We start from the raw sequence: 27,927 nt of genomic DNA on the forward strand, positions 1-27,927 counted from the left end.
GTTTAAACATCTGTCTAAAGAATTGAACACGCGTCTTGTCATTACAGAAACATAGCTCACTCACGAGCCTGTTGTATGTTGCAAGATTGTTATCCCACACTATTTTTGTGCTGGTTTAACATATGCAAAGTCATTCGCAGCTGCTCCTACTCTCTTTCTCAGAGTGAAATATGTCTGTATGTGATAAAATATCACAATGCATGTCTTCACTCATTTTATTTTGCGGGATTTCCTAGGATCCTTGAAAGAAGAGGATCTGAATGAATTTGCACATACACTCAGTTGCTCGGAGAGCTTTCCACAATCCCACTAAATTCTATTTTGAAAGAATACTTAACTCATGTCTCATAATGACATTATACATTTCTTTTGTATTGGATTATTTTCGCACAGACTTTATCTGAAAGGGTCATATGGCACAGTGATATTTAAGAACGGGAATACAATATAAAAAATCATCTGGCTATACAATATAATCTTGCTGAATTTTTTTTACATGCACACTCTATCCTTATCCCTTTCTTAAACCTAACCATCACAGAAAACTTTCTGTAATTGTACATATATATTTCATATATATATATCTCATATAAACATCAAAAAATTGTAAACCTGTCTGTGGTCGAGAGCAGCCGAGTCGTATAATGTTGTTTCAAGTATAGAATGAGCACTCCATTTCATAACACAAGGATCACTTTTAATAGAACCCGCGAAAAAATTAAGAGACAACTTCAAACTTTAGTTTCAAATCAGCCTTTGGCCATTCCAGTCCAGTCAATTTGTTGAATTTCAACAGCATGAGAAGACGCATGAAACTGTAAAAATAAATCACATAAAAATATACGTTTTCTAAATACATGTATAAATATTACTGTTGTATTGCTTAAAAGTGAATATGAACTTGTTTACTTTGCAGTTTTTGAGGTCTTAAAAAGAGGAGCATATTTTCAGTTATTTTGACCTATTTCTCCAGTTTTCATTTTCAGAAAATAAATGAAAATAGAAACACTATTTTTTTTGAAATTTGGTAAAAAATATTATTGGTAGTTCACAGAATAAAACAAAAATTATAATTTTAGTACATTTTTAAATGAGAAAACGGTCTCTGAAATGGTCTCTTAATATCCGGCTGTATGTTGTGATTTTTCTGTTGTGATTCTTCAGTTTATACCTCTCCATTGTAATAGTGTCCAAACCACTACAGTACAGAATTTCCTCCATCTCATCCATTCTGCTCGCTATTCGATTTATGCGAATTATCATTACCACATCACTGCAAACAAGCTAACAACGTAGCTGGTTAAGACTTAATATTATTGCAGGGACATTTGGTCAATGGTTACCACAATGATCAAGAGAAACCTGAACACACGTACATTTTAGCTATATTGTTCAGGACTTTTATAGATGAGAAGGTTTAAAAGATTTATAGAATAACGATTTTAAGACACCGTAAAACCTGTAACTTTAAGGTCCGGTGTGTAATTTTTGGGATGATCTTTTGATAGAAATGCGGTATAATAAACAAGCTATGCCTTCAGAGGTGTATAAAGAGCGTACATAATGAAGCATTATGGTTTTATTACCATAATAACAAAAGGGAGCGGTGCAGTGAGTAGTTGGTTGCAATTTGCAACCTTGCCGCTTTATTTCACTAACTGGACCTTTAACCTTTAAAAACCTGTTGACATGAATAGATTTAAAGTAAAACACAATTTAGATGATTTATGAGGCTGTCAAATAGAGATGACCACTAAAAACCCCCACACACAGAGCCATTTAGCACAGATCGGTAATCAGCAGAGACTACCCACTGGGTGTATGTGTGTGTCAGCAGGACCACCAGAGCGAAGCAACAGTTTTAGATTAGAGCGCTAATCACAGGAGCATGAAATGCACAGTGTGAGATGGTGTCATTGAGGCAGGCGGCTTCATCCAGCTGGGCTAGAATAACTTTAATCTCCTTCCCGCAGACTAAACATTGCAGCAGTGTGTTCTGGAGCCTGGGAGCAAGGGTCAAACTCCATTAGGTGCTCTGGCAGAAATTGTAAGAATCTTGATATCTTGATGATAATAGAAAGTGAAGATTGAGTGTACAAGAAGTCATTCAGAAAATAAATGGACTCTCTGAGGTTAGAGAATTGCTAGCATTGAATAACCAGAGCGTTGTTTTTCCATAAACATAAAAAATGAATAATTCATAAATTTTTTATGAAGCAGGCCTGGATACATTTATACAGCTCATAAATGTATTTATAGCCAATATTTTAAAATGGCAACATGCTGCTTTAACAAGCAGATTACTGGTTTCTTACTGCTAGGAGTCAGAAATAAATTCCCATATAAACGTGCAGCAGGGTTCATATCTGATCTTTAAACCTGATATAATAGCACACCGTGAGATGACCTTTTGATGTCTGTTTAAGAGAGAGATCCAGCTGACCCCTTTTGTTTCAGTGCTAAACTTCAGGCGCAGAATAACAGACTGGAAAATCTTAAGCGTTCACACATTTTAATTTAGAAAAATGTCAAGGATATTGTCGGGGAATGTTGCTCAATATGTAATAGTGACCCTTCCATGACAGTAAAATAAAAACTTTACTTAAAGGGGTAGTTCACCCAAATAAAAAAAGGTCATTTTAAACCAGTGTGGCTTTTTTCTTCTGCAGAACACAAAATAAGATATTTTGAGGAATGTTATCTATCAAAAATCAAAAACCATTTTTCTCCATTTACTTCTATTGGATGGGCAAAAAAACGTATGCAAGTCAATAGGTACAGTGATGTTGGGTTACCAACATCTTTCCAACATCTTCCATAGAGGTTTAAAATGACATAAGGGGAATTTAATGATGACAGATTTTTTTGTTTTAGGCGGAGTATCCCTTTAAATGTGAAATTTATTTTTAACTTCTTAGTCAGAGAATTACATAATGACTATAAAGCAATTTGATTGCGTCTTTTTATACTCGAGTGGATGAGCAATGGTGTGTCTTTTAAATGAAACGAAAACCTTCAGCTATTTTGAGTAACAGGGATTTTAATTCCAATCTTTGGCAGTCCCAAGGATCAAAACCACAAATCTCCAATAGATTAGAGAATATAGTAGATGAGAGCATTTTGAAGGGCAATTTTGATGAGTGTGGCTGGGGATGTTGACATCCTTCCTTAGTTAATGACTGCTTATATGTGCAAAGTGTAGAGAACTTGTGTCTCCTGACACTTTGTGGCCTCTGTAAAGAGGTTGAAGACCTGTAAACTGTACTTATACATGCTTACTACACGCAGTACGTGTGTGGGCCAAATAAACAAGTTGAATAGATGGCAACACCCTCTCCCCTCCCGTTTATAACCCCAGCCCTGTTCATGACATCAGCTGTCCAGATGAGACATGAATAGTGGAATGGTCATGAACGGGCATACATCCCAGGAATTTGCCATTTAGCTTGATCTGTTTCTATAGAGCTCACAATGATGGGTTGATTGTTTTTATTTGGGCTTGACTGATGTATTCCTACATAAAAACAGGTGTAAAGTCTCTTACGGGAACAACGGATATGACATCAATTCCTGATTTTGTGAGCCTCGTTGAACAATTGAAAGCTCACGTCAAGGCTTGGTGATGAAAAAACATTTCTGAAGCACAGTCAGGTTGTGAAAATATGTCTGTATTAATAAAATTTATATATAGGGGCAGGCCGCAGTGATGTTTTGGCGTCTTCTCTCAAGATACCTTGCGGATGTTTGAATTTCAGGGCTATTGTGCCGCCTGGATTCAATTAGTATGTGTTTGCACTGCAATCCATCGCCAGTGGACATTCTAGATAACAAATTATGGAAACCTTGGGACAGATCTCTTGTTTCCCGTTTACTGTAAATATGGTACTCTAGGGTACTTATCAAGAATCTCGAGAGTTGTTCCCATTGTAATTGGTGCAAAGACGGGCATGAAGCGCCACACAAAAACAGCATGTGCTGTGACATTTGGGTGTCCAAAGCATGCTATGGTCAAAAGCAACCGTGTGCTTGTGTGGTTTTCTATAAAAAAAATCTGTGCAATATTCAATATTACCCAAGCATACACCCTAGACAAGGTCAATGTTCCCTTGTACCAAATCGCAGAAGTTGGCCGAGTTGATGAAATTCCTTTTTTTCTAGTAAAACTGTGGAGACCCTGAAGCAGGAGAGGCTGTGAGAGAAATAAGGTGTTGGCAGATTTGTTCTGCATCTACTGGTTCCTGATGTGTTTTTTATTTCGCATTGACGTATCCTCCAGAAGAACGTTCTGAGCAAATATTATTAAAAGTCTGAAAATGAGGGGGAAAATACGCTTTTTATTAAGTTATTAAATACATTTGTGGACACTATCATCTATTTACACTGTGAAGAAAGATCTTCCCTGAGAAAACGTGGTTGAGATTAAGTGTTGAATTTGCATGCAGTTTATCTGCCGTATGTGCACGGCTGGAGTGCAGACTATCACAACCCTTTTGGGGGGAATGGTTTCCTCAGCGTATCATGATCCTGTTGAGGTTCACCAGTCTGTGAGGGATATGAATGTCCTCCAGCTACCCAGAAACCTCATTTTCCAACCGCAAGGACATGCTGACACGTTCTGCTGTTTTCCTTTAACCCAAGTAGAACTCTAAAGTCGTCCCTGGTGCAATTTCTTTTTCGAATGAGATATCGATCTAATGAAAAAGAAATGTTTATATGAGTCGGTTTTTGGACTTTGGTAATGATGACATGGTTTTTAAAGGGCTTCTTGATGAGTTACAGTGAATGCATTTGGAGCAGCTGAGATGTGGCGTTTTACTTTGTCATCTTTTTGTTAAAATATAGACAGAATTATTCAAAGGTTTTTGTATTGAGAATTCACAATTCTGCGGTTCTTTTTCAGAAAATAAGAAATATTATGTCTAGCTCTCCAACCAGAATGGTTAAAGATGTATTCAAGCCCTACATCACTTTACAAGACCAAAGAGATTTTTAGAATCTCTCACTCAAGGGAGCATCAAGACACCTTACACAACATCTCTTATTTTTCTAGTTCCACATAGTGTGGAAAATGTTTGACCTCAAGGTTAACAATGCACGTTTAGCAGGTCTTACTGTCAGCTTATACATAGGGAGCAATAAACTTTATCAGACACATATTGGACTGAGAGAAACAGGTGTTGTACATAAAACAATGTTCCAATAATGATCTACAGTATTGAATACTACTAAAACTTTGTGGTCTTATGTCCTGCACATGCCAGGACAACTTCTCGGTGCCCAACACCAACAACTGCACAGTCAAGATGCTTTATTTTAGGTTTGTTGTTGATCCAGTTGTGTTAGTTTGGGTCCATGCCATTGATTTGCATTCAGAGGTTCTTGAAGTTTCCAGTCACCTTGGCAAGATGCTTGTGCACATTGGATGGGTTGATTTTAAAACACTCAAAAATTTATTTGGCAAGCCTCTTTATTGATTTTTGTAAGCAGTGTAGTGTGAATGGGAGATGCAGAGAGCGAGGAGGTTGGAAAACAAAAGAAAGTGCTTTGGAATAATGTCAGATTAAGTCACAAAATGCCAACAAAAGAGACATCCTCGCTTTGAGAGTGAATGTGAGGCATTTGCATTGTGTACCTTTTTCTTCAGTGATAAACATGTTTTGAATGTTGTGGAAGTGTTTATACCTGTTCTGTAGAGATAAGACATTATACAGTGCCATTATCCAATGGAAGAAGGCAAAACAGATACGGTACGTCTATACGTGAAGAAGTGTCTAGATGGTGGTCTGTTGCTTTATACTACATTAAATCACAGGAATTGCATACAATTTGAGCGTGCAATTATTGTTTTTGCTTTAAGATTTTTGGCGTATTTTTTCAGACGATTGCCTGGGGCGCCGCTTTTGAGGGATGGCTGGCCATTTAAACAGAAATAGTCATCTAAATATAAACCTCAACAAAATTTTTGCAACCCACTTTGCTGGGCCCTCTCTCCCGCTAAACGCGCTATGATATCCACGAAACACATGACAACAGCGGCAGACTTCATTTATTTAGCGTGCTTTTCAAACCAGGGCCTCGTAGTACAGATTGAACTTCAGATAAGAGAATAAGATGTGTATTTTCTCACAAAGAAATACTTTATTTAAAAATACTTTATTTTCACTCTTTCAAGCTTTCGTCTCATTTAGACACTACAGTTGTTTACCTCCGAAAAAAAGTGAATAACATCCATGAAGGCATACTTTAGAAAACGATCCTGATGCTATTTTCATTTAGATTTGAAACATTTTATTCTTTGTGTGGCATCAGATGAACTCAAAGTCTTGCACAGAAGTGATGGACAGCTCTTGTATGAAGTGCTTATCAGAGTCGATGGCAAAGCAAGAAAAATGCTGATAAAGCATCTTATCCTTACAGATAAATGAGCAGCAGATTGTGACATTTATTATAGGGATTTATGCTTGGGTTGTCCCTTTGAATAATAAATATTCTGTTGTATTTATTAAGAGACTTATAGAAAAATGTAAAACAAAATTGATGCTAACCATACCTTTATTGGGAGCATTTCTTAAATTTCAATGTATTGGTAATATATGATAAATATTTGGGCATTGACATTTAATGTAAAAGTAAACATTTTGTTGTATCACATGTGTTTTGACTATACTTTTAATTGATCACCGTGTAATTCTATTTTTAGGACAAATAAATATTCACACAAAAGTGTCAGAAGGGTCTCATTGAATAATTTGCCTTGGGTACCCACTTAATATAGGCTCTTATCACATTATCACATGCATAAAAATAATACATTTATCAGTTTTCACTGATACTTTAAATAAGAGTGCATAGTTTAATATTACCTCAGGAAACAGAAAAAAGACCTTAGATATCGGACCTTTTATGAAGTCAAGCACTAAGTACACGGTACAAGTAAGCTTGAAAAGCAGTTCGTGAATGTCCTAAAGTAAAGGACATTTGTTTTGGGAAAAAGTTTTTACCCTTAGAAGAAAGGAAAAGTTTTGCAGGATTTAAAAGCGTACAATAAATAGTTAAATAATTTAGTCTTCCATGATACCACCCTTTGAAAATTCAGACACAGTATGGGCCGAGTACACACTGTACACCATAAGTACAAACTTATTTCAGTCTCCCTTTACTGTTTCACTAAAAGTAAGTGAAATAAGGAACTCACAGTACAGTTTTTGGACTGACCGTAAAAAGAGAGCTTTTAATAGTTTGGGAATAAATTGAAGATGCCAGAGTCGGTTTAATAAGCGCTTGTGAAACACTATGCTATGATTTTCTCAAGAGGATAAAAGTGTCTTTTGTAGACTGTATTACAGTGCAGAACACTATTGCAGATTTTCATTACTCTGCATAGTGTCATATTTAAAAAGCCCCGTTCCAAAGGTCATGGAGTTTACGTTTCTTCATTTGATTTTAGTGACTTATTATTTTATTTTATTTATTAAGTCCACCAGCCACTCCATCCAGGGTGTATCCTGCCTTGATGCCCGATGATTCCTGAGATAGGCGCAGGCTCCCCGTGACCCGAGGTAGTTCGGATAAGCGGTAGAAAATGGATGGATGGAAGTCCACCAGCTCCTTTGAGGAACCAGAAGGGAGTTTAACATGCTCTTTAGTTAAATAAATAAGTCTATAAGCAATTTAATCGTCCTCCAGGCTGTGGGAAAGTAACCTTCAGGGATAGAAACTCTGTAATGTTCCGTTTCATCTTAAATGTATCTGGACTTGTCATGTTGCTCATTTTCGTCTCAGCAGAAGTGTTGATGGTTTGGTTCCAGAAGCAAAACCCATAAGTATTATGTGTAAGGGATTGTTTAAAACTCAGAATTCAGTATTTATTGTTTTTCATGAACACCACACGTTGACCTTAAAGCTGTGGAATTTTACATGACAATGTTTTCTTCATTTCTGCACTTTTATAGGGAGTTGTGTGTCATATATACTCTCTGGATGTTAGTCACGTCTCATGAGGACTCGAAAAGCCTCATAGGCATTTTAGATTAAAAAATAATACTAAGGAAATACAATTGCATGAAGTAATTGGTTCTCCGGGTAACAGCTTCACATTTGTGAAATTCGATTCGATTCTGATATGGGTGTTTATTATTTTGAAACTTTGCTGCAATTTGTCAGACATATCAAACTTGTTTGCTTCTCTCTGGCGTATAAGATATTGAAGAAATATGAACGATGTGAAGGTTAACAAACATGTCATGGACCACGGCTTATTCCCAGCATGCCATGCAAGCAGTGTCCAGTCTCACTATTCAGCTTGACAGCATATGGCAAACACTTTGTTAGTTAATAGATGTTTACAATGGGTTTAAGTTTGACCTTGATTATGAATCCTGTTTGTATGCAGCACACCTTGCCAGTGTATGTTGTTTGTATATATTGCTTTTGAGTATTTGTTCTCATTAGACATGTAAACATATGCAGCTGTTTAGGATTCTTTGTGAAGGGTAGCGTTTCCGTACTCAGAAGAAAAGGGTGGTGTAGCCTTGTGGTTTAAAATCTGAGTTTATGTCTGGAAGGGTGTAGGTTTAATTCCTGTCGATTACCTCTGGCACCTGAAGGTCAGATTTTACTTATTTGTTTGGAGATCTTATTAAGCACATGAGCTTTGACCCTGTTTTAACGGATGACAGTAAAGAATGTTTTATCGACTGTGCTGGAAAACAAGAAAATCATATCTTTTTGACAACACTTTACATTTTTTCTTGTGTCCCAGAATGGGCAAGAATTGTGTCGTTGGCTGTACGTTAAATTTTTTTGCACAAAGCACTGGTGCTACAGAGATTTAAAGTCTTGATGCTCAGACCACACAGTTCCAGCACAAGTATAAAACGTCTGTCGTCATTCTTTGAAGTATAGTATAGTAGAGAACTGACGAAGGACATTAATGTTAGATGCCGATAAAATAATTAAACCCGTTTTCTTCGAAGCATTTGTGACATATATGTTATATATACTCCGTTGCACTCAGACTCACTTATGTAAAATCGATCACTTTTTATATATTGTGCAGAAGTTTAAATGCGTATTTGCCACGTTAACCATCTTGTCAGGCCAGTATTGCTGCCCGTTAACCCCTCCTATTGCATCCTTCTGCATAACGCTCTGCTATTAATAATAATAATGCACCGTATCATTATCTGCTATTATTAAACTTTTGTGAACGATGTGATTTCCAAATTATGCTTTTTTTACTGCTTTGCATTAATCTTCATGTCAAATGGGTCCATAGGACATGTGTATCGCATTAACAACGAATCTGTGTGCAGTCGCCCCACGTAACACCGTTTTATTTCATCCATTTGTGAAATATTAAAAATCCATAAATCAAAGTGAAACCAGCAGTATTTAATAATGCTATAACTTTATCGTTTATTTCATTTCCAAGTTTCTTTGAGTTCATTTTCCTTTAAAGAAACCCTCGTCTGTGTGGCCAGACAAAACTAATACCATTTTCATATGGATCCTGGTACTTTTCTGGCCGCCGCTGTAAGCAGCAATCAAAGAGACGGCACTTAATTAGCATCACATGAACGATTTTCACAGTTTGATGCAACATTTTAAGAACTGACAGGTCAATAGCCAACATTAGGCCAAAGAGTGATTCCTGCAATATAATTGATGGAAAAATGTAGTATAGCTGTATCTGTATCCTAAATTTGAAGGGTTTATTCATTTAGCCGTGTGTGTGTATATTAGTTGAGAGACTTTTCCTCCATTCCAGTGTTATGTAAGCGGGGCAATTCAAGTCTCCTGGCAGTCTGGACGCTTGGGTCGAGGAACTATCTGTGTCCCACATACAGACGGGCAGCCCTCTCTGACCACACGCACATCTTAAGTACATCTCGACCTTATCTTATTGAACAGCGGAGACAAATACTTTTTGAGGGATGAGGTAACCAGCACCATCTCCCCCTATTATTTATTGCCTGCTCGTTGTTATGTTTCATTTAAAAGACCTCAAGCATGTCTGGACTGCTCATGAGAGTGACTCAAACCCCAGACTGGTATTCGGGGTCTGAAGATGAGGATCTGGTTTTGTCATTGTCTGAGGTCAGGACAAGAAATGGCTTTGCACTTCAGGCTATACAAAAGGGGTAGCAGGGTTCAGAAAGATGAAAGTCTCATGCAATGTGTTCCTGGAAGAAAGGAAAGTTTGGCTGCCATCACTTGCTGGGCGGAGAGGACTGTATTGTTGCTTGACGTGGCCCGAACGGAGAGGGAATTGGAAAGACCGAACGCTCTGTTTGTCCAGCTGATTCCCTGCATCCCTCCATTTTTATTCCAGCCAAGCACTTTTCCAAATACACGCTCCCACATACTCTCACCCACTTAAGCACCGCATTTTATTGTTAGCAGATCACAATGACGTTTCAGGCAAGCTGATGTTTACCGGATTTCAGTCTTACGCTGTTTACTCCGGGCACACTTCCATTTGCCAAACTCCGTGAACATTGCGGGCAGCTTATAAAGGTGAAAACTGCTTCCGCCCATCCCTTCCTGTCTTAACCTGATGCTAAATCCATGTCGTTTTCTCAAATCAACTATTTATATAGCGCTTTTTACAATTTTCATTGTTGCAAAGCAGCTGTACATGAAACATATTGACTATAAGCAAAACAATTGAAGTTATACCTGTAATAACAAGAAAGAGGTGAAAACGCAGAAGACAGACATACCCACATACAAACACTCCACACATACACAGACATGCACGCACACACACACACACACACACACACGCACACACACACAGACACACATGCACAGTGAAAGCACAGATTTAAGATAAAGGAGAGAGAAACACAGGTCAAATATTAAACGGACTATACATTTCTATATGCAATATTAATTATGTAAAACTTAAAAATTCTTTAAAACTTCTGCACGTAGTCACGTTTGTGGGATCTTTCATGCTTGCACAATACCTGCATGTCCTTCTCTCCCCTTTTATTTCTTTCCACTCATATGAACTTTCAGTCCTGTTATTATCTCATAAATCAGACGTGGTAAGGGGGGGTGTAAATAAACCATTAACCACATGCTGAAAATAATGTGCTGTCAGAGTTTTTCAGGCCAGAATTTGGTCAGATCCAGTCACAAAATTTAATAATCTCCTTTCCCGTTACCATCAATGTCCTGTTTCATCAGATAATGGCTCTGCATTTTTCTTTAAGACCGGGTCTCTATGGGATGGATAGGTTTATTCTGTGGTTTAGAGTAGATATCTCTTTCAAATCGTTGAGTCATATCCTTCCGCGAAAGTGTTTTTATGGTTTGGACATTGCAAAACTGTTTTAATACTATAAAATTGATGATCTAGAATGTTTTGAATTGGGGTAAATGAGAATGTCCCAAATTGAGAAATGAGAATGACCCAAAAACCAATCCCATTTCCCATTGTATTACATCCCAATCCCAATGTTAGTCACAAAGCTATGCTCTCCACTTCTTAGGATTGTACTGAATGCATGCACACTGTGTTCATCTTATATCCTCAAATGCTTGGTTTGTATGACACAAACGTTGTACATGCATGGAATTAATAACTTGTGGACAATGCATAGCAATAAAATATTGCTAACATACTATTGCCCGGTTTAAGACGAGGTTTAAGACTAGTCCTAGATTTAAAAAAAAATGGAGCTGTCTTAACTGAAAATAAATTGGCCCGACATATCTTAAAATATTTTTTCTCAAAATGCACACCAGTAATATTTTTATCTAAGGCATTTTAATAAAAGCAAATCAAATATACTCATTCAACAAAGGCATAGTCCTGGTTTAAGATAAGCCTTGTCTGTGAAACCGGACCTATAAGATCTTAGCTGAAGCTTTCAAAGTGGATGTCCTGGAAAAGCATTTATTAGTTGAGTTGGGCTGCTGGAAAGGATTATCATATTGACATTTGTATTATCTTTTATCTAAAGACAAAAATAAAGACAAATAAATCAGATTAGGCAGTTCTGAACCTGAAGCAATCATTTTCTATGACTCACTTAGTAAAGCTGGGTTTAACATTGTTGACAAATTATTATGTGGTTTCTAAGATTGATGTCAAATCCACTTCACAAAATTCTTTTTCTGTGTGATTTCTCATCATAGAGATTTTGTTAAAGAAAATGATTTGGGGAGGTCATGCTTGGCCGGTCACAGTTTACACATCAACTTATTTGTTGATGGATCTGGTCAGGGCATGAAGCATCACAATGATTGCTACTAAACTATTCAGCACCTGGCATTGTGTTAGTGTCACTAACACAATGAAATAGTTCTTTGTGTTTCGTTTCAAAGGTCAACTTCGCTTTATTATTTACAACCTTTTGTTCTCCTGAGCAGTTTATTTATGAGCGTGGATTGTGAACAGTATCAGGCAGTGTTAGTCTTCATCTATATTCCTGATGACTATGTTATTTTAACAGAAACAAGATAATTGCAAAATGGTATTTGCAAATGGTAATCTGATTTGGAAATGCTAAATATTCATCTTGAATGAGGGTCTATATTGTGAAGCTGAAATTGTAAATCAGAGATTTGTTTTCTCATCAGACAATAATGTGGAGGAAGTTTTCCAGGCAGTATTGGTATTATCCGAGGTTGTTTAAAAGTGCTGTTGTGGTTTTCCCCTCATCTTGCATAAGTTTGAGTCACATAGTAGGAGGGGAATTGTAGGAGTATCACTGGAATTGAATAAAGCAGCCAAAGATCAGGAGTGTTCAGATGCACATGTGGTCCAGGGTATTTTTGTGACCCTTAGAAAAACCGATGGGTGCATTAACCTTTCGCTGTCAAGCTTGAGGGTTTGTCATATTATGTTTCGCATTTACAATTTTCTGCAATGAACATACAAACATACAAATGTATGTTTTTGTACTCAAAATTTTATTGTTTTGTCAAAACTAGTTTAACACGAGGTTTTTTTTTTTTTTTTATGGTTAAATATGTTGCATGCTAGAACTATTAATATATTTCCATTTTGATCTTTTTTAAATCTGGGCTCTTGGAGAAAGTCTGCTTTGTGAATTGCAAGATTCTTCCAGCTGTAATTGAAATCTCTTTTTATGGAATCTGCAAAGTCAAGCTTGGTTAAAGGATTGTAACATTTCCATGAGGGTGTGGGCGGAGTGGAGAAAGATCTAAGCTTAAATCCTGGAGGAACCTTCTGAGGTCAAGATGCCCCAAGGGTCCTGCACATTAAGCTATAGTGAGTGGGTCTCACTAGAAAAGGAAAAAGATAAAAGCAGGGGTCAAGAGACGTAAAGAGATAGGAAAGAGGAAAGAGAGGTTGAAAGGCAGACTTTTGGTGCAAATGAAAGATCAAAAAAGTTGAATAGGAGAAGGCCAAGCCTGCACTATATGGTGCATTTGTCGATATCTGCATCTGCTGCATGAATGTATTGAAATTGATCTGGCCTGCGTCAAACCAGGTTTTACTATAATCCCATTTTGCATCGATTGACAGCTGTTCCACTAAGATTGACACGCCACAAACACAGAAAGGGATCAGCTCTACTCACACATGTCCAGTGGTGTTCTTCATCCCTTTGATTCATGACTTTTATTATTATTTAAATTATAATATTTACTCTTTATGTTTTATATGGTATGTGCGGTCTATAAGGCCAAATATAAAGAATGTATTATTTTTTACCAGCAAACAGGCATACGGTTGAGTAAATTGAGAGAATTGCCATTGTTGGGTAACCAATTTTGCTACTATTAAGATCGCCCGCAAGCCACCGTTAGAATAAGATCTCTAGGAAGAGGCTTTGATCACAGTTTATCTAAACTTGATAACAAGAGTTAAACACACTAAAAAAAATATTGTTGTTAAAGCTGTGATCCGGCAGTAGCCAGGGGCGGACTGACCAGTGGGACATTCCGTCAAAGTCCAGAACGGCCGTCCCACCGACAGCCTATGGCTGTAACCAGGGGCGGACATATTATAAACGTGAATGCAAGAAACGCGAAGGCATTAGCGAGTCAGACATGTATGCATGTAATGCAATGCACACATTACATACAACCCCCCCCGTCAACAGAATTGGCGTAGGGCCGATACCATCAAACACTCCCTCACCATCCACCCACCGATCGATAGAATTGTTGGTGTGGGGTGAATAATCCAGGGCCAGATGCCTCTTTACATACAGTAGTTAAGACATGGAGCTCACAAGGGTGATTCAGCTGTGATTTTGGACTGTGAGGTGTCCTGATGCTATCAATTTAACAAATGTACGTAACTCATCTAAACTTCATAACTGCAGTTGCTTATGTGGAAATGATGTTATACTGTTGTCATCGGCTGTTTTATTAGATTTTTTCACAGAGGGCTGATGAAACTGGACAGTGTTGTGGCTTCCAAAAACTAATTTTGTTCAGTCATGCTTATTGAGTAAATGTCGTCTTCTTTTTTCTTATTGAGTGGCGTTTCAGGACGTAAGAAAGACAAAAAAGTTTTGACTTGCAATCAAAAAATATTTTTGGGAAATGTAGCTTAATCTGATTACAGTAGTTTAGATAGAAAAAAATAAGTCACTTTTAAGGTTTGGTCAGACATTGAGGAATTAAACCAAAATGAATGATTATATAAACCCAAATTGAATTTATGAAAAATAAATCAAATACTTTATAGTTGGCTTTATCTAGATACAATTTCAGAGAAAGGATACATTATGTCGCAAGTAATGTGATCTTTTTATAAAATACTTTGCTAATTTTTAAATGTAATACAGGTTTCTATAGTCCCCAGTATATAAGGTAAAGAAAGTTCCATCTGCCTTTAAGCCACAAATCTACATATGTTTGATATTATTTGAACATTAAATTACAGGGAAAATCTATTTAATTAAGCATGTTTTATCACTTCTTCTGTCTTCTAGAGGTCTTTTCATTACCATTCACGACCGCACACACATCTCCACGCTGCTGCAGAGCTGGCCAGAGAAGGACGTCCGAGTAAGTTCTGCCCACTCACATCAACACCACCCTGAACTATTACAGAATGTACCAGAACTCTCAACGTTGACCCAGATTAAAGCACTCCTGGGGTTTATCAATCCCCGATGACATTGATTCCAAATTTAAATGACTTGCACAGTGAAAACGATCTCATAAAGTCGTAATCATTTTCCTGTAAAGCATTTAAAAGTTATTAAGGTAATGATAGCACACACTGTGGGGCTTCGGCGTGTTGAGGATGAATGCAGGGTGGCATGAAATGAAGCTGTAAAAATGTTGAGAAACACCTATAACCTGCATCACACAGTTAATGGAAAAAACATGTTTGGAATCAATTGCGTCTGACAATAGAATTTTATTACACAGCGAAAGCTTTATTTTGAAGTTATTGTTTTTTTTCGAATATGTGAAAATGGGGTTGTTAAAGCAGAGGAATTTTCTCTACTGAGAAGTTAGCTAGTTAAAGCTGTTAAAGAGTACATAACTAGGGATTTTTTAGGCCCTACTTTGGTTCATGGAGTGTCCAACAACAAGTTTATGTACATAGAAGGTGTAAAAACACTATTATTTCGTAATAAACGTCAGCTTCTTGACAGACTCTCAGAGGATTCATATGTCTAATCCCCTCCTTTCCGCTACCCTCGTCTGATGTGATTGGTCAGATGGTATAGTCTGATGTGATTGGTCCAGGCAAAATGTGGCGGGGACTATATGTAGTGACGTACACCCTTACCGGTTCACGAATCGGACTAGGGCACGACTCGTTTGCGTGATTCGGAGTGGAGTCCCTTTTTTCCCTAGCCAACAACTTTGTAATTCATTCACATTCGGGTTTACAAATTGGCAGACTGCTTACTTTCAAACACGGCAACATTACACACTGCATGAAAGGTCAATTTCATGATCTCATGTTATGTACTTTTTAATGGAATCCCCAAAAGAGACCATATCGGATTTGCCAATGACATTATTCGTTGCATGTTTTTGCAGGCCATAGTTGTGACAGATGGCGAGAGGATTCTAGGCCTGGGGGATCTGGGCTGTTATGGAATGGGAATCCCTGTGGGTAAACTGGCCTTGTACACCGCCTGTGGCGGAATGCCTCCTCAGCAGTGTCTGCCTGTCATGTTGGATGTGGGAACAGACAACGAGGTGAGTAGACCTGTGGCACCGCCGCCAACCAGACCGTGACAGCTGACTCCTGCTTCTCGTGTTTAGCTCTCGGATATAATCAAAGAAGATCATGACTATTCTTAGGAGCCACATCCTCTTTCTAAAGACTTTAATTTGCCACCTTGTTTGCTTTTACCCGTCACAGCACTACAGCAGAAAGGCTGACAGTACAGCAATAGCTGTAGGCTAAGAATAGCACTGTTAGGACAGGGTGTGTGTATGTCTGCGTCACCCTCGGAGAGGCCAAGGGTGTGGCGGTACAGGAATAACAAACCACTGGCTCATCTGCCAAGGCTTAGCGCCAGTGTCCACCTGGTACTTCCTCTTCTGTGCCAAAAGCAGTGGCATATCCCTGGCGTCAGTGGTGCCAAAACTGTTGACGGAAAGACCACCTCATACGATTGTAAAGCGCTTTGGGTGTTGACCAATACACAATAAAGCGCTGTATAAATGCCTCATTGGTCTTCAGAAAAGAAGAGGAAAGAGAGTGAAGTAGGAGAGGGAAGTGATCAGAATATCAGCCCCCCCCCGAAAAATCCTTTTTTGTTTTTGTTAGTCACTTAGTTTTTCTTCTAAGTTTTTGTCTTATGATCCAAATAGTTTTTGCCCAAAATACCTTTTTAAAGTTGTTTTTGTACCCACTGGTTAACAGTTTGATGTTTTAATCATGGACATCACTTAATTAAGTGAATCATTTTGACTTTGTATTGCTTTTTTATGTCTTATTTATATGAGGGTTGAAATTAATGTTTTTTCATACATTTTTAGATGCTGTTCTTTTCCACGTACCCAACAGGCACATTTTTTAATAACTACTTGCAGTTCTCTAAAAGTTTTCCTCCACGCTACAAATTAAAATGTTAAAAGTACAAATATTCCGTTTAATAATACAAGGTCATAAACATGGTAAAACGTAATAAAAAGTCATTAAGAATACCTTTTTAGCTTCAGAGGGAGTATTGCATTTCTGTCACAACACTGCTGTGTCATGTCAACTGCCCAAATGCAAGTCTCAAACCACTTGACACGCTTGTAGGTCTGTACAAAAGCTCATAAATATATAAGGGTTTAAAAGTGCATTAACACTGTTGCATAACCGCTCTGACTCAGTTTTCCCATTCGGTCCTGCTTCAATTTCCAGCAGGCCAGCTCCACGTGTATCTTTTGCAGCTTAATTCAGATTGGCCAGTCAGCGATTTAATGTCTCTACAGGCGGCAAAATGAAGGAAAAGTTTATTTATTCATATTTATTTATTCAGTTTGTGTGAGTTGCACTTTATGTTATGAACTTATGAAAAGGGTTAATATTGTGTGTAATAGAGTGAATGGAGTGCAGTGATTTTGTTTGGGGGAAATTAGTTTTTGCTTCTTAAATGGTCTTACTGTATACTGTATTTCATTCTCTTTTGGAGCAATATCTAAAGTCTTTCTCCTGGCCCCTTTAGTAGAAGAGGAAGCTTTATACAATGGAGAGGATCAGAGATGACATATTTGTGTAGGCTAACCCGGAAGCAAGTGCCGCTGGTTTCCTCGACCGAAAGCCTTTGCATTTTCTTATAGACTTTTGGAAGACTGAAAAAATAAGCTCCGTGATTATCAAAAGTTTTGTGATGTTTACACGTTTTTCTATCTAAATAATCTTTACAAACTAGAACAACATTTGCTACTTTTGAAGCCGAAATAAAATCAGCAGAAGTAAAAAAGTTTACACAATGCTCAAAACAGACTACGCTTGAGGTCGCTCGACATCAACGTTACCACCACCAAGCCTCCGTCAACTCTTTCAAACTTTATTAAAATGTGTTCCCTGGTAATTAATTACTCTGTGAATGAATCCACTTCTACATTTTAAAGGGATTTTTGCCCTTATTGCAATATTTGTGAGCTTTATATGCGCGATGACATCTAACGTCCCCACAAAAATTAATCTTGTTCTCATGACAACATAATGACATTTCTGTGAATTTTAACTAAAACAAGCAAAATCTGCCAAAGAGGGAAGAAATAGAATCTTGAATTAGTGACTAAGAAAAAGGCTAAACTTAATTCAAGATAATTTGTCTTACCCCAGATTTTTTCCATGTTTTAAGCAAATATTCACTGAAATTTCATATTTTTGTCTAAAAGCAAGACTTCTTTTCCAAGGTTACTTTGCTCATTAAGAAAATGCATCTTGATTTAAGAATTTTTAGGCATTTGTATTTGAAACAAGACAAAGATACTAAGTACGAAAGTCATATTTTGCAGATTAAAGAATTTATCAGAATTTTGGGTGAACTATCCCTGATGTCTGGGTGAACTGTTCTTCCCTGATGTTTAGTTTACACTCTAAATACAGCTATGCAAAGACGAATAAAATGTTTTTAATACATTTTTATATCTGAAAAAAATACAGTTTGATACCACTTTTGGCCATGACTGAACATACATTCTGTTCATACCTGCACACATGACTCAATGTTTGGTGTCCAGTTTCCTTCCATCTGCGAGTCTAAAACTTGCGGCCTTTTCAATTCTGCTCATTTGGAATGACTCTTTATAAAGCCTGAGGCCTCGTTTTCACGATATTCAGAAGAGATGACAGATCTAATGATAGATTAATTCACTACTTACTGTACATCCCCACAGCTATGTGTGTTTTATGCAAGACTGTGCAGGCTGATGATTAAATGAGTGTTATTAAAGGATTTAGTCTGCTGTTATTTCTACGGGATCAAGACGCCTGCTGACTGAGGTCAGACCGTCTACTGTATTTCGGCCCATCAGTGGGAGTAAGACGACTGCCTCGGGAGTAAGACGACGTCTCTCCAGACACACTCCGTTACATTAGAAAGAGAGGATTCTAATCCATGAGCTGTTCGCATCATTTTTCTTTCCTTGATCCCGGTTCTCCATGCTTCGGTTGATCTCTAATCCCCATGAAGACCGTCTTTGGTCTTCCTGTGGAAGTCCAGTAACTTTTGTGACTGCAGAGTCAATCCAGGTCACTCGTGAACTGCAGTCAGCGCCACGTAAACACACTCTTGAACTTCCGTATTTGTTTTATCTGTATGTAAACACCCCCAGTGAGTGTGTGATGGAGTGTTGTGCCTTATCTAAACAGCGCTGGTTTTCATAAGGATATTTAAGACAATAAGCTCCTGTACACAATCCGCGTCTCCATACAACAGCTCGTCTTTGATGCAACCACATCTGTTGTTGTGTGTCTTGTGTAAATATGGAATATGATCTCTGATGCTTTTAAACCCCTCCGCCAAAATTCCCTTTGATTGCATCGTATTGCAGATATCACCTCATGTGACCTCACAAACACACAGAAAAGAAACCAAATGATGTCAACGTGAACAATATGCTGTCTGTTTTTGTTGTGGGATCCTAGGCAAAGAACTACTGTATGAAACAGGCCTAACTCCAACCTTTCTCTCTCTCTTCATTCTCTCATTCTCTCGCCACTGTGACTAACAGACCCTGACTGTGTTGTGTTCATCTCCCTTAATCTCACCTGAAAGACTACATACAGTTCATACACACAAAACCTCTTCCAGAGAGAAAAAAGACTCTCTCATCACCCGCGGAGCAATCAAGGCTCATTTTCACAGGAGGACGTCTGATTGGTTGTGGTGATTTGGGATCAGATTGTAGAAAACTGATGCATATAGAGAACTTTTACTTCTACAAGTTTTTTGGAAGCGTGTTATAGAAGGTTCAGCATAACTTTCTGTTTATGTTGCCCAAACTTAACTTTCAGTCCCTCCACAAAGAATCAATAGCTGTTGAGTAGTTTACTTTAATTTACTACAAGTAATATGCAATAAAATATTGCCATTAATATCAATCAAATCTAAAATAGTCCGTAGCTATTAGAACCTGTAATATTTCGTATTGATTTTAACCTGCATAATTCCTCACATAGTGTTATATAAGTAATTTGACGTGTTTCCAACATTTTGAGTATCTCTTGTACTGTTGCCTTAAAGGTACAGTCAGCGAAATCTAGCGGCAAGGTAGCGAATTTCCACCTACAACTCACTCCACCCCCTCCCGTTCGAAACACTACGACGGCTGACATAACATGATGAATTATATGCAAGGTTACATTATTAATTATATAATTAAATATTATTATAGCTTATTCTAAGGTTATAAAGACATAACGCTTCATTAAGTAAGCATTTATATACTTCTGAAGACATTGTTATGCATATTATATTGCGTTTTTGTCAAAAGATCCTCCAAAAAATTAGACACTGGACCTTTAAGATCTGCCAGAAGTATTATGATTAGAGATATGGAACATTTTCTGTGATCATGAAGTCGGACATGTTTATCCTGGATAAGCTATTTAGATTTGAGAGTTAGTTATGTTGGCTAGAGTTGGTTTAGGGGCGCAGTAGGGTTAAGAGTGTTTTTAGACGGGAAGGGTAATTCAGGAATGCATCTTAAAAATAAACTGGCAAATAATATAGGACGTTTTTTGTTTTGCATTGATGTGGGCTACGGTTTTTCATGATCCTGCCCCATCAGGGGCCCATTTCAGAAAGGAGGTTTAGTGAAAACTTTTTTTTAACTGATTATATTAACTATGAAATAAGGTCAACTCCATTTCAGAATATGAGGTATGTCAAACCCGAGAAAGCGGGGTAATTCACATCAGTTTATAAAAGAGAGGTAACTAATACTGAGAGTCAGTATCCATTGTAATTTACTCTGTGAACCTAACCTGGTCGGGAGCAGGTTTTCTTTGGTAATCCCAGAGTTTATTTCGATCTCCTCCCCCTTTTAAAGCGCAAGTGGTGTTCCTCATTCATTCTTTTATTAATACAGTCATTCATGGCACACATTAGGATCACACAGACACCCTCTCAGTGACTGAAATGTCATATTTGCTTTTAGAGGATTAAGTACATGAAGAGGCTGAATTAATTCGTTGGGATACACTTTGGTTTCATGAGAGCAATTTAGGACCCGAGTGGAATTTGGTCATTTCCCTGTTCACTTTTATTAAAACTGTGCTGTTTTTCTTTACAGTGAATTTGATATTTACATATCAAAATATATCTCATCCATCCTTACATCAATAACATCAGCAATCGTACGTGTATAACATCAGAGCGTCATTTTATATGGACGATGAGAAATGACTTAATAAAGTGTGCAAATAAAGTGCATGAATAAAGAAATTACTAAATACAGACATTCATGCAGAAATAAAGCAATAAAGATAATAATTAATTTTGATGTGCAGCCATTCCAACCCAAAACAGCTCCGCGCAGTGTTCGAACCGGCGGTCAGTCTAACTTTGTACAGGAGTTTAAGGCCTTACAGGTGTCGTGTACACCATGAGCGAGTGAGAACATAAGATTGGTTTTAATTATCTGTCTTATTTCTGTTGTTACATTCATTAAATGATGAATTTCTAAGTAAACCAACTCTGAGTTCAAGGTTTAACCTAGAGTTGGTTGAACCTCCTTCTTGAAACGGGCCAACCTGTTAATCCTATTCTAGTCTTGTGGCAGGGTCATGACAGTCCCACGTGTTTAGTGTGGAGAGAGAAATGGCATTGTTTGTTTTGGCATACCATGCGCTCTCTCCGGTCTGTCCCCGCCCTCTCGTTTCCTCATTATTGATTGAAATGATTTAATGCCCTGCACCCGTTCCCTCTTGATTTTATCCCCTATTTAATGCCCTTGTATTTTCTGTCTTGTGCTGGTTCGTTTTGCTTTGTACCTTTGATTTTCCGTTAGTCTTGCTCTAAGGATTATATCCGGTAAAGTCTAGTATAAATCAAGTTGTGGAGTTCTAGTTTACATCAAGTGTTGTTTTAGTTTAGTCCAGGCAGTTTAAAGTATCCTGTCGAGAATTATTATTATTCCTTGTCGTTCACCCCCTTGTGGGTTTTTGTTTTTCTCTATTAAAATCTTTGTTTCCACCTACGCTGTCTGCATTTGGGTTCTCTGTCCATGCATATCCTGACACAGTTATGTCTTAAATGCAGTATAGCAGGGGCTTGTCTTGGTTCCAGCCTATTAGCTGACAAACTGATACATATCATCATCCTCTCCACTAAGGAGTTGTTGATTTTAGTTTTGCTTGTGTTTTTATCTGCTCAGTTCAAAAGTCTCCAGACATGCATGCTTCAGTCACCCTCTCAAATCTCAATCTGAGGTCTCCATTTCCTCTCCCAGACTGATGATTTTGCCTACCCTCTCGAAACCAGACAGTGCTTTCTTTTAAAGGCACCTTTATGAGTACAATTGTCACATAAAAGTCTTGTGGAGAACAATCCTACATTGTGCTGGAGATAAAGTATCCCCTTCAGTAAATTTCAATCTTTCTCAGATTTTTCAGCCTGAATGCCAGGACGATTATGCAGTGTTTCTCCTGTATCATGACCTTGATCTTGTATTGTTTGACGGCGCTCTTCAAAAAGTCAAGACAGCTTGAAGAAGCTCAAGACAGACCCGCTGCTCAGTTAATGAAATAGACAATTGAAAATAAATAATAGAAGAGAGAGCAAGAATGAGAAAACGTGTGTACTGTATGCGCACTGTAAACTCTAAGTCATGGGGTCTTTACTACTTAGATAACTCTTTCACAATGAAACAATATAGAAAAAGATCCCATGACCTCACAAAGTGAAGGCTGCACATCAAACATTCTCAAGTTTGTAACTGTATGTGTGAATATTCATTGGTATGAGTACAGCTGAAACTGATGAAGGTGTCATGTAGTTTTTCTGGATGACTGGCAAGCGACACCGACGGGGTACTCGGAGCGACGCTCTCTGTTTCTCCTTCTTTTTTCCCGTTGCGCTTCAGCACTCTGTGTGTCATGTCTCGATTTGTACATGATTGTCAACTGCTGCGTTTTCAAACACAGTTCAGTTGTTGGCCTCTTTCTGTTTTGTGCTTTCAAGCGTTTCGTCTCTGCATTTCTTTCACACGCAAGCTTAAACGCCCAAGGACTTCTGGGGGGATTCTCCGAAAGCGCGGTAACCAGATTACCATATGTAGTGACAATAAAGAGAAGCTGTGCGCATCAAGTTTTGATGTGGGCGTATTGAATTTTTTTGTTCATTTTCTCCCTTTTTTAATAAAGAAATGTATATTTAAGAGTGTAGATTTTTTGTTGTTGAAGGAAATTAAACATTTATTTTCAATAAGCATTCTCTTCATCTGATCTATAGCTAGAACCTATTTCCAATATTACCAGTTATGAAGTATTCAGGACATTATGATCATATATTGACACAACACTGCATCACTTTTACAAAAAAATTAAGACCTTCATATGGGAAAGAACCATGTGTGTGAAAAAGGGAATATATACTAGAACATGTTATATATTGTTATTGTAAACGTTGTCTTAGTGATGAATGCTGAATTTGTTTCTCTCTCTTATTTCCTCTTTCTCCCCACTGCAGGAGCTCCTGAAGGACCCTCTGTACATTGGTCTTAGGCATAAAAGAGTACGTGGACAGGCTTACGATGAACTGCTGGATGAATTTATGGAGGCTGTAACAGACAGGTAGAGAAAATCCACAAAGACCCTCACACAGCACACGCTTCCTCCAACAAGAGCAGTGATGGAAATGTCTGGAGATCATAACTGAGCCATTGCGTTGCAGGAATGTGGTGGAAAGCGCGTGCCTCTTGGTTTGCGAGATCGTGGTCATCTTTAACCATTGACTCCTGTGGCAGGAACCCGAACCGGTTCACTAACTGCATGCCGCATCAGTTCTCCCCCACATATTTGCACCGAGCCATTCAATGATGTAATCTAGCCCGATAACTGTACCTTTAGCCTGGGGCCCGATATTTAGAATAGATTTTGCGCGTATTCGACATTGTTTATCTCTGGGATTCTTGGAAAATGGCGGTTTGAGATAAATGGAGTTGACATGATATGGTTTGTGTAATATTCTGTTTTATGATGGCTTTTGTATTGAAGGAATGTGCATAAAATCCATCTATCATATTGGATGATGGAAGATAACATCCTTGAACAATCCCAACACTAGTGCCGAAAGTTTTGACTTTAGTTGGCCGCGATGGGCTTCCTTATATGGTAACGGCTTATTTAGTTTAGTTGTATGGCCTTGCAGATGTTCTGAACCAACTAGCTCGAAGTTTGTTCAGATATTTAAACAAAGTTTTATTAAACACAGCTTAAATCTTCAAGTAATACTGATGTGTCGTCACATCTGTCATCTACAAATGGTTTGATGACCTGTTTTAAATATTAGATGCTATCAAGCGAATTATAGTCTTTTTCAGAAGCTTTGGTGTGACTGGCTTTGATGGCGACACATGGCTCTATTTAAAGCAGAACCGAAAAACCCTGGTATCTGATTTCCCTCCAGTTGGCAAAATATCTCTGTGATTCCATAATAATGGGGTGGACATGAAAAGTACAGGGAACGGCATCACTTTTCCCCAAATGTGCAGAGTTGGTGGAAAACGAATGATTGCGGGTTGCTGACTGAACAAATGATTACAGTCCTGGTGATTTTTAATAAAACTCCATATTATTATAAATTTCCAGACCTCATCAGAGTCACGTTTGCTTCCTCAGTGAATCTTCGAGTTTTTAAGTTGTTGAAGGGGTTGGCTATGAAGAACACACCTGGATTGCCAATCCATCAGCGAACCGTGGGGAGCATTTAATGGGAAAAGTCTGGCTGTGTATAAATGGAGATTAATATCAGAGATAAATAGCATCTCTGCAGTGTAGCTTTGGTAATTTTTACTATCTGGAATAACAAAAAAAAGTGATTTATCTTGAAAGCATATTGTTTCAGTATGTGTTCAGATGTTAGTATGAACTTTGAGTTTTTACGATGATAATGTGTTCAGGCATTCAGACTTTAACTTAACAAGTCTGTTTCCCATCAGCCCTTTTTGTCTGAGTCTAGACACAAGTTATGAAGAATTATAAAATTCATTAATAACCCATAAGGCAACATTTTGTCCAACAGTGACTTAATAAGAAAGAGAATTCAGGTCGTTGTTGCGGTTTGAGGTCATTGTTTTGCAGCAAACAGAAGCAAAGCTAACATTTTGTAAAGTGTTAAACACTTTTGCTTTTTATGACCCATTTAACACAAGAATAAAATTTTCTCAGGCTTTGTGGTGCTAAAGGAGTCTGACTGAGCTTTCCTTCTGCTTTCAGAAAAGACTGAAAAGTATCTCTCTTCTATACCCCCTGTGGTGCTGCGGTACAATTCACATGTCACATTATTTCATTAGAACTCATTGCTTTTCATTGAGCTCTAGTGGTGACGCTTTTCCAGCTATCGCTATGGTAACATGGGCCATCTCAGGGCGACGTTCCTAAACCGCGTGTAGGACAAGAGACGGAGGGGACAGTCCCTTGCCTTTCTCTTTTCTGAAGGGAATTTGGGGGGATGACTTTGCTGAAAGGCTTCGGTTCCTGAGAGAGTTGTAAGCAAGGGGTTTAATAGAAAGAACAGTCTTCCGGGCACCACAGGCCCCTTGGGAACCTGTGTGAGCTGGAAAAGTAACACTGAGGTCAGAGTTACAGATTTGTACAGTTTTACATAAAAAAGTAATTCGAAACTTTATAAGGACTTTACGACACAAGTTCTGCAACAGGACAATAGGCTGCAGTAAGTAGCTCTTGAATTGCTTTAACAGAAGAACAAAGTGCTGACTTTAACCTGATAGAGATGCTTGATCTCATCCAAAATATTGCTCAACTGAAACGCTATAGTAAAAAACTGAATTTTTTTTAAATTCTTTATGGTTGCCCTGCATTCCAATTCGCATACTATTTGTCCTGAAGTCGAAAGTAGACTTTTGTCCAAAATGATAAATTAGTGTTCTCAAAGTGACTTGATAATCTATGATTTCCTTTGAAAATCTGAAGTGGCCACAACTCTCCTTGAGTGGGCGGAGTTTAGTGAGGTCACACTGCATTAATAAAATGAACTAAGTGATGCGTCGCTGAATTAATAAATTTAAGTATACCGTAAAAATTGCATAAGAAATAATAAAAAGATATACTGAAATGCCAGTAGAAGACGTATTTTGATGTGTGTGACTGTTAATGATCACAAAATCATCTTGGCGCACTATACTTTTTATTAATAAATAAAGTACATACTAGTTTAAGGGCATAGTATAAGTATTTGAATCAGGATGCAGCAGTGGTTTTATTATAGTAAAAGTAAAATAACCTTTTTGGTGTGTTGATTAACATTTGTACAGTATTACCACATTTGAACTACAAACATCATGGTTAAAATATGGATATTATGGTGAGACTCTTGTGGTTACTTTGGGTTTCCTTTCAAATAAATGCAAAAACTGTGGCTAACAAGGTTAAACAATAGTTCATTTTTGTAAGGGTGTTGATAGGGCTTGGCCTGCGATTAAAAGTGTTTGTGGTATTTGTTTACACTGATTCTGTTTCTCTTGTTGTGACTCAGTCGAAGATCAAATTATATTTTTCGTCAAATTTATGCAGAAATCGATTGTAAATTCAAGGTCTCACATTCTTTTCCCTGTAACTGTATGTTTCTGTACCAGGTATTATTTTGAGAAATTCACACTTGGAATCCTCATATGAAACATTTGACCATTAAATTATTGTGTTGAAGGAGTGTGTGTCTGTGTGTGCGCATGCGTACGTGTGTTTTAAAGCCTTAAGTTGAACAGCTGTGTTTGGACAAGATTTTGACCATCCCTGGCCTTTAATACGGGGGTCTGTCGGCTTTGTGCAATAATCTTTAAATCCATTTTTGTCTTCCAATCTCTGTTTTTCTGGTGCAGAGCAAGATTACGATAAGCCTAAATCCTGCTTTTACTTTTGGCTTTCGCATCTCGACTCTGTATGTCAGAGAAAACCACTTTATTTTTAGTGCAAGACAACTATATAAGAATTAAGTACTGCAGTTAGATTAGCACAGGCAGTGTGAAACTCCGCCACTTTATCAAAAGAGACTTTTCCTATTGTTCGGGCAAATGGTTTACCTCCGGAAGAAACAGCCCCACTAGCAATAAATCATTCCTGAATGAACGAGGAGCATAAAGGAATTGTTGTATTGGTTGGTGTAGCGATGACTTTTGCATTTGGTATTCACTACATTCTTCTCATCAGTGATGTAGCTGGGATAATATGCTAAGATCATTTAGACAGATGAAAATTTGTCACGGCTTCTATATAATTTACCGGCTCGATTCTTCATCATCTGCATGTCTGAATAGATTTGGACTTTGCGTAGCATGTCGCCCTCCGGCTTTCAACTCTTTACTGTAATATCATAAAACCCCTTTGAAGGTGTCTTTGTGAAATGAGATGCCCATGAGGAGTTAGTAATCTTGTGTGGTCAGACTTGTGACTTTCAGCCTAATGTCTGGTCCCAGGCTGATCTTTTCAGCAGGGTTCTGCTTTCTCTAATATCAACCTGGTAACTTTTCAACACAATTCTGTTTCCCAGACTGATTAAAATGCCCTGTATGCTGACTCTTGGGAATTACATCGCTGCTTAGAGCGTGCATGCTTCACAGTGTGTGCAATATGTGTGAACAACGGACAGTAGGCATTCAATCCTAGAGGAAAATAATACTCAGAGGTTACTCTTTCATAGCTCAGGATGGAAAATACCGCGAACCGCACCCGCATTTAATCTAAATGATGTAGACGAAACCATTTACAAAATATTAGAAATTCCTGGTTAATGCATTTTTTAACATGTAGTAACTCGATATGGAGGAGTTTCGGGA

At 37.9% G+C, this 27,927-nt stretch overlaps 1 protein-coding gene across 1 annotated transcript in view; it reads left to right on the forward strand.

The window, feature by feature from the left end:
- The window catches only part of me1 (malic enzyme 1, NADP(+)-dependent, cytosolic), a 63,656-nt gene that overhangs the window by 24,166 nt on the left and 11,563 nt on the right, over window positions 1-27,927 (forward strand). Inside the window, exons 4-6 of the mRNA XM_056762548.1 lie at window positions 14,928-15,003; window positions 15,997-16,158; window positions 23,604-23,707. Of these exons, the coding sequence (XP_056618526.1) occupies window positions 14,928-15,003; window positions 15,997-16,158; window positions 23,604-23,707 (342 nt within the window). The remainder of the gene's footprint in view (window positions 1-14,927; window positions 15,004-15,996; window positions 16,159-23,603; window positions 23,708-27,927) is intronic.

The sequence above is a fragment of the Triplophysa dalaica genome, chromosome 12 (assembly GCF_015846415.1).
Source record: "Triplophysa dalaica isolate WHDGS20190420 chromosome 12, ASM1584641v1, whole genome shotgun sequence".
NCBI lineage: Eukaryota > Metazoa > Chordata > Actinopteri > Cypriniformes > Nemacheilidae > Triplophysa > Triplophysa dalaica.